The sequence below is a fragment of the Cajanus cajan genome, chromosome 3 (assembly GCF_000230855.2).
Source record: "Cajanus cajan strain Asha chromosome 3, NIPB_CcT2T_4, whole genome shotgun sequence".
NCBI classification, from domain to species: domain Eukaryota; kingdom Viridiplantae; phylum Streptophyta; class Magnoliopsida; order Fabales; family Fabaceae; genus Cajanus; species Cajanus cajan.
The window spans coordinates 66880237-66888809 of NC_138519.1; the positions used below are offsets into that span (position 1 = coordinate 66880237).

The 8573-nt window shown below is 31.9% G+C and overlaps 1 protein-coding gene across 2 annotated transcripts; it reads right to left on the minus strand.

Annotated features, from left to right (window-relative positions):
* Positions 1-4256: 4256 nt before the first annotated feature.
* ABF3 (abscisic acid responsive elements-binding factor 3) lies at positions 4257-8057 on the minus strand. 2 transcript variants are annotated; one of them, XM_020350658.3, is made up of 5 exons: positions 7883-8057; positions 5752-6959; positions 4766-4837; positions 4650-4679; positions 4257-4555 (listed from the first exon to the last, which is right to left on the minus strand). In XM_020350658.3, exons 2-5 carry the CDS (start codon positions 6817-6819, stop codon positions 4478-4480), a joined length of 1248 nt encoding a protein of 415 aa, XP_020206247.1. In that variant the 5' UTR covers positions 6820-6959; positions 7883-8057; the 3' UTR covers positions 4257-4477. The 2 variants fall into 2 exon arrangements, with proteins under 2 accessions (XP_020206247.1, XP_029125682.1); XM_029269849.2 differs by lacking the exon at positions 7883-8057 and adding an exon at positions 7607-7849.
* Between the last annotated feature and the right edge of the window lie 516 nt (positions 8058-8573).

Here is an 8573-nt window from a genome sequence, read left to right on the forward strand (position 1 = left end):
GGAATAATTGGGGGTTTTACCGTTTATGTTAAAATTATATTAAATTGATAATTCTATTGATTATTTTATTAATTTATGAATGTTATTGTTATATTAATCAATAAGAATTGATGATCTAGATGTGAATTGCTTGAGGGGTGTGTAAACCCTTATTTTGTTCGACTTATCTGTTGTGCATGTAATATGGAATTGAGATATGAGATGAGATGTTGTGTGGATATGATTATGATTGTGATTGTGGTACCTCACACTAATGACCAGGGATGAGACGAACCTTGAGTAGTGATGCTTCAAGGACGAGCGTGCCCCTGGCATGGTGTGGGATGAGTGAGTCAATTAACACGCATCACTTATGTCACATATGACAGCCCTGGCATAGGGTTAATTGCAAGAGATTGTGTGGATTGTAATGTGATTGTGGTTCCTCACACTAATGACCAGGGATGAGATGAACCTTGAGTAAGTGATGCTACAAGGACGAGCGTGCCCCTGGCATGGTGTGGGATGAGTGAGGAAATTAACCCGTATCACTTGTGTCAGATGTGGCGTGGCCTTGGCATAGTGTTAATTGTAAGATTTGTGTGAATTGTGATGGATTGATGTAATTGAGATGTGAAGATTATGAATGATTGTTAAATTATGATATATATAAATGCTTATGAATATTTCATTCAGTAAGGAGTTATGATAGATTATGTTGTGTTTTTCCTTTTGTGCTTTCCATATAGATGTTTTCTTTTCTCACCGTATAATTTGTGGATGTTTTAGGTGAGGAAGATCCAGCTTTGAGTGACATCTAGAATGCCAACCATTGAGTTATGAGTGTGCTATGATATTGTGACGGGGCAGAGAATTCTAGGATAAATTTTTATATGTATTTAGAGTTATACCTTCTATTTTGAAAACAATTTGTAAACTCTCAAGTTTTACTTTCTAAATTTCATTTTTAATTATTTTGGTTATTTATGAAGGTTTTATGTGAACTCTTTTTACCATTGTTGAATATTTTATTCTTTAGTTAATTACAAGATTTATTTATATATGTGTTGGGGTAGTAAGGGTGTCACACATTTCATATCTCACATTCTTCTCTTACATGTTTAGTAGAGCTTTCAAATGGTTAGCTTGGCCAATCTAGCCTAACTTGGCTCATCAAGTCAAATAAATGTAAAGTGTATTAGTATGTCCCAAATCTTTTTATAAGCAACTTATTTTGTGGTTTGTTGACTTGTCAAGTTAGGTCAAATTGACCGATTTTAATTTTTTTTTTTATTTTTATTTTAAGTTTACAAATAAAAAAATACTAATAATAACCCAAATAGACTTGGTATATTTTTGGCCTAAAAGTTATAGATCTAGCTTGACCTAATTGGTCCAATTTTTTTGAACCTTTATTTTTGGAGCATGGCTTAGGTCAGCCTATCAGGCCAACATGCCAACAGAACATGTAAATAATTTAGTATGAGATTATTCTAACTTAACCAACAATCTCAAGTAATCCTACCTAATTCAAATTGGATTATCTCTAATGAAAGATACAAGTGGTATATATGAAGAAAAATTCATTAAATGGATATTTTTGAATTTTATAAATACATATAGATATTTACAAATATTTATATATTTAATACTATATTATATATGATTATCATTTAATATGCAGTGTTGCACATAAAGTATATATATGAGGAATGACTTAAATGAGAATACTTACTTACATGAGAACAATTAATAATAATCTTTAGATTAAAATAAATAACTTATATTAAAATTTTACAAATAAAATTATCACATATTGTCATTATTATTATGATTGTTTTTATCATTATTTTCATATAAACAAGTATTTTTACTTGAGTCGACACACAAATACACGCACACACGTACACGTACATATTATCATTATTATCACAATTATTTATATCATTATTTTCATATAAACAAGTATTTTTACTTGAGTCGACATACACACATGCATATGCGTGCACACGCACGCATGCATATATATATATATATACTTGTTCTAGAAAAATAATTTTGATTTGATTTGTATCGAGACCAGAAATGTCTATAAATTATACTATAATGCATGTATTATTATATGTTAAAAACATACCACCTTATACACCAAGAAATTTGTGTAATAAAATTACTATTAGAAATGAAAACTTATGTATTGTATAATATTGATTTCTCTTGATATAACTTTTAAAATTATTATTATATTATAAAATTTTAGTGTAAAAAAACACAACGCGAAGAATTGTCAAACTAAATTATAAAATTAAATAAAAAAATTTCATCCTTCAGCAAAAATTTTGATATTTAACCTTTTATATATATATATATATATATAATTATATTTAAAATAAAAAGAATTAAAAAAAATGGGGTGGGATGAGAATGGGAATAAAGATAGAGAAGGGAAAGGAGAAGGTAAATAAGCTCATTCCAAACAACAATTATACCTAACTTGAGTTCGACTTGAATTTATATAATTTTGTTTTTTAATTTAAACTTCATTAAATTCAAACTCATGTGAATTTATTTCTAATTGTTCACTCAAATTACATGAATTTAAAGCATTTTGACTTATTTTATGCTTGAATTTAAAAATCATGATTATGTTATACATAATTAAGTTCAGTTCGTTTATGATTTATGTAACAAGTTAAATTTTCATTTTAAGTTCAGCTTTTCATTTTAAGTTCAGCTTGTTCATGAATCAAGTTTAAAAAATTAACTATCGAAACAAGTCTCAACTAATTTCAAATGGATTATATTGATTGTTAACCCAAGCCGAATGCATGGATAGATACATTTATTGATGTCACTACGTTTCCCATTCACGTCCTTTACTCTTTTCTGACTTAACATAGTGTAATTCGAGTGACTCATACTTCTACAGGAAATATGCATTTTAATGGGGCTAAATTATGTTAAAGATAATCACACTTTCATTGTGTTTTATTATGTTAAAATCATTTTTGTAAGAACAATTTAAGAAATTTCAAGTTATTTTAGTGAATGCTTATTTGAAGATGATCACCAAGGATTGACGCTTGAAAGACCATATAGGGAACATCACGTAAGCAAACATTGACGCAAGTTTAACATACTAGATGGAGAAGAAGACTCTCACGTCAGTCATATCCGTAGGTTTGGACTTCACGTGATCAAATCTATGGAAACGTGGCTTCCTTCCCTACCGGAATTATTCAACAATTATCAAAATATCTTCATTCCCAACCGGAATTGTCTTTAAGAACATTTCAAAATCCGGATTGCAATGACAAGAATGAAAAAAACAAAGTATTATTATTATTATTATTATTGATATACAATGCTTAGGCTAACAAGAATCTCTATTTTAAATTTAGGATAAACCACCACCACCAACCTCAATAAAATCTTACAATAAGAAATTCCTACAACCAAATTTAAGTTTGTTGATAGAAAAGGGTCAACAAAAAAAATTAACTCCAGTTAGCTACGTTTGACATGTGGAAAATACACGGGAATCTCACTTCTTTCATAAATATATACAAAAAAAGAAATGGAACGACTAAAACTTATATTAGACAACAGAAGTTAGACACAGTCAAATAAACTTGTGTTATCTTAATATCATGCAACACAAAAGAAAATAACATTCACACATTTATGACAGGGTTAAAGTATTTTTTATTCCTAAAATTCACTTATTTTATCTTTTAGTTTTAATAGTTTAAAATAAATCATTTTAGTTTCTATATTTATCTTTTTCAATCCTTTCTAGTTCTTATAGTTTAAAATTTATCTTTTTTATTTTATATACTTGTAGGTTTTAAATCCTTTATGTCTCTTATGTTAATTTTTGTTGTATTGTAATATTATCTATTTCGTATTGATTTGTAGAAGATATTAATTCAATTTTGTATGTCTAATATTAAATTTATTTTACTGGAACTAATTTAAATTAGGTCCCTTAATGGCTCGTGTCTTTTTTGTATTCTCACCTACGAGATTTATTGTTGAAACACCATTTTTTTATCTTACAAAAATTAAAGATCTTTATCATATTAATATTAAACAGACAATATTAAAAAAAATATCAATAGAGACTAAAATAATTAAAAAAGTTGCAAGTATATAAACTAAAAAATTTACTTTAAATTATAAGAACTAAAAATAATTAAATAAATAAGTATAAAAACTAAAAATATTTATTTAAAATTAAAAAGATTAAAAAATAAAGTAAATAAAATTATAAAGACTTGAAAAAAAGGTATTTTAAGCTTATAATAGTCTATTATTCAAAGATACAAGTTTAATGTACAACTGAACACTCCTAGAGTCCTAGTTCCTATACATCTAACAATATGGACTGCAATTACCTCACGGTTCACATACATACTTATACTCCAGTCCTTATGACATAACAATGGCTTCATTCGAATAGCTATCACTTACAAACAAAGACTCACATTCACATAGTCTACCACGGTCCAGTAAGTGTCCTTCTCAAGCATTGTATTTTAGTTACACGTGATCTGCATGCAGGGTCCAATTCCGGCTGAAATAAATGAAAAATAAAAAAAAGAGTTTAATCAGCTTTCCGGATTTGCTTATAAATACTAGGTAGATATAGAGAACATAAGATATAATACCTTATCTTTCTGCATTTCCATAATTTCTGCCTGTATGAAACCAAACGTAGTCAGAGACAGCCAAAACCTCAGTTAACAAATCACTAATGAGGATGTGGTGCACAATGACAACATACCTGTTTTCTTTGTAATTCTCTGTTTAATTCCTTAAGTTTTGCAACTTCGGCTTCTAGTTCGAAAGTGTAGGCCTGCCATTCAAGAAGAGACAAAAATTAGTACGTGTGCAATAAATCATTTTATAAGAAGGGCCATAAGAACGGCATCATATAACATTGGGGGTGGGGATGGGGGAGGGGATTATCTAATGTGCATGTATTTTACTTTCTCTCTTTGTTATGAATTTTACAGTTCATGAATAGTATTTCTAAGATTATAATCTAGTTGAATCTGAAGTATAACTTGAATGAAGAATGTTAATAAGTGAACGAATATTATCTAACTTAGTTGTTCTGAGGAATTGTGAATCCCCCTAAAAACAGAGTGAACCAAATAATTTTAGCAGGATGTACAGAGTAAATTAGAAGTGTGTCTCGCGAACATTGCTCTTGACAAGAAGGCATAAGACTAGTTACAACCCACAAGCAACAAACATTTTTTTTTCTCAGTAAAATCTTTACAATAAATGTAGCATTTTGTAAAAGTGAGAAAAAAATATTTTCAACTCAAACAATTTCTTTAATTATTTTTATTATTAGGAGTTACACTAAAAAGGAAAATGGGCTTATTTTTTTAAAACGAAACATACATGAATTTTATCAAATAATAAAATTATGATATAAAGTATATGTTCTTAACTCTACACAAAAATGCATCAAGAAAAATGTTTGTCTTAACACAAGTTTGGCACAACAAAAGTTGCCTCTTTTGGAATGTATTTTTAAGATAAAAAATACTATTAATATTAGTAATAAAAATAGTTATTCAAAATGTCATGTGTTGATATCTTTTATGTTAGAACAGTTGAACTAATGCATTTAATTATTAAGAGTTAGCTCGGATACAAATTTAAAAGATCTGAAAATTTTTAGTTGAAACTTTATATTTTTAGCAGAGAAGTTGTTGAAATTTTGTATACGAATATTCTACATGTAAGGCTGTTAACCTGCTTACGAGCCCGTGACCTGGCAGCTGATTCTCTGTTTTTTATCATTCTCCTCTGTCTCCTCTCGACCACTTTCTCTATGGCACTGCATTTCCTTCCCCTGTTGATTACATAATGAACTGGTGACGTTGAAGAGGTATCTCCATTACTCCTTGTAATTACATTCGGTGATAATTTACATGAGGGAGAAGCCCCAGTAGCTGTGACATTAGCATTGGGTAAACTAACCATTCCAACATTCATTGAATGGTCAACAACTCCAAGCAACCCTCCCCTTCTGCCAGGGCTAGCAAGTTGACCATTGTTCAACAAGTGCATAGGAGCAGCAAAAGCCACATTGGTTGGTTTTGGGAAAAGTGGTGGTGGCTGTTGTGCTTGTCTTTGAGAGTGGTTTGAGTTTAGTGATAAGGGAGGAGGATGTTTGGTGACTAAGCTATTGTTATTGTTATTTCCGTCCGCCACCCTCTCACCCAAATTCCCATTGCTTCTATTTGGTTGTTGAAAGCCAAGAAGTAGGCCAGTGCTAGTGTTTGGTCTATGAAAGTCACCAAACCATGATCCATTGTTGTTTGGTTTACCAATTTGTTGAGGCACATCCTCTCTAACAACCCCAGCTCTCACCAAAAACTCCTCCAAAGTCATTTCTCCCAATGTTGGTTGCCTTTGAGGCATGGATGAACCACCATCATTGCCACTCCCATCTTTGGCCCCACCACTATCTTTGATCAAGTCCCTCCAAACCTCATCTACTGTTTTCTGACTAAGAGTCCTTGGCAATGTCAATGAGCCTTGTCTTTGCAAGCCACCACTAATTGGGTTATGGTTATAACCTTCTCCTGCACCAGCTGAAAATCCCAAGGCTTGAGTCTCCTCGGCTGTCCAAATGTTCTTCAAGAGTTCATCCATGTTCATGGACCCAAAATCCTTCCCAATCCCACCCATGGTGCTTTGAAACTCATCAAATGTGAGGGAGTACACTGAGGGTTGTCTCATCAGAGTTACATTTGTTGGTGTCTTCCCCTGCATGGCATCCCAAGTGGGGTCATCTCCGTAATTTCTGAAGTTCATCTTTTACCCCACTTTCCAATACTTGAAGCAGACGTAAGAGCTTACTTAAGCAAACTTTGTCTTACGTAGCAATCATGCCTAAGTAGATCATGTGCTATTTTCAGTCAGTGCGCTTTGGACTGGTTCCCTTGTATTCAGATCTAACCATACAAAATATCGGAACAAAAAAAAAAGCATTTCATTAATCAAGTTAAAATAGCATATAATTATTAATTAACTGGTTAAAACTTCAAATCACTACCCCCACAAGGCTAAGAAAGAAAATTTTCAGGTAGAAGTAGAACGTTGTTACAACAACATTATTTGACGGATCAGTAACAAAACAGTTCGAAAACAATTTCATGTAAACTCGCAAAAATCCAAAGTCTCTGCGAATGGCAAAACTGAAACCTACCATGACTAATTTATGGAGACAAGTCAGATCTAAACCTCAGTTGTCTGTTATTTTGGTGTTTTGTACTAGGAGAAAAATAAATACTATACTACTTTGGTATGTTAGATAAATTAACCTCTGAGCTAGTAACCTAAAACCTGATGATGTAGATGGAAGTTAAATTTATACACGCGCGTTTGTAACTGAAAAAGTTAACTAATTTCTCCGAGATACCAACACCCTTTTACGAGTTTAACATAATCCAACTTGCTTTTTTTGGCGAAGTCACTAAAATCGAAAAATCTTTCAGAAGCGTCACCATCTCCAACCTGATATTCTTTTTATCTTAAAAAATAATTGTCACTATTACACAAATATCGCATCCAATTATTGAAACCCCCCTGTTTCACGCACCACTCGCATCTAGAAATAGCAATTCGACCCCTCAGGGCAGAGCTCGGTGGCGATCGGAAAAACTCACGAGGCGAGAGAATTGTTGGTCGAGGAGAAATAGGAAGAAAAATAATCCCACATCGATTAAAATTGTCGGCGCAAAGGAGCGAAATATAAAAAGAGCGGCAGTAATAGTAAAGGGAAAGGAAATGAAAAATAATAATCATGGGAAGGGTTCAGATATGGATATGTAGAGGAAAACAATGGCGGTGAGAATGAAAGGGGGAATAAAATTACCTTGGGTTAGTGTTTTTGTTTGGGCCTATTCTCAAATTGAGTTCATCAAGGTTGGACTTGGGAGTGTCGTGTCGCAGCGATCTTGAGATTGGGGAGTGTGGTGGAGTCGACAAGTGTCTTGTGTTGTGCAGCCTCGACACGGGTCGGGATTTAAGGAGACTCTTGTTCACTGGCCATGGTATTATTGGAGTTTTCTATCCATTAAAATATTTCTGAAAAATAAAACGCAAACATAGTGATCTCAAAACGTGGACCAATCGTTAGTAAGGTGAATCATTGATGTGACGTGTACCCAATGGCAGCTCGAAATGTGGGAGGATCTACAGCATTTGATGCTGCTTTCCGACAACATTTTACATTTGTGATTATCATGCCTTTGGATTTTTTTCTCCTCCTATTTTCTGTCTCATTTTTTGTTTTTATTTTCGTTGCTGATTTTTACATTATCTTTTCCTGTTTTGTATATGAAGGTTTTTGGAAACGGTTTGTTTATGCTGCCTCGCAGCAAGGACGATGTGAACAACTGAATCTATTCGTTTTGATTTGTCAACACATGTTGTTTATATAACTTCACCACCTAATTTAGTTATCAGTCAAGTCACTATATTAATGAGAATATTGTCTAAAATGCATGACTTTTAAAATATCAAAAATCATTAAGAATAAGTTTAACAAATAGTACATTCGTACC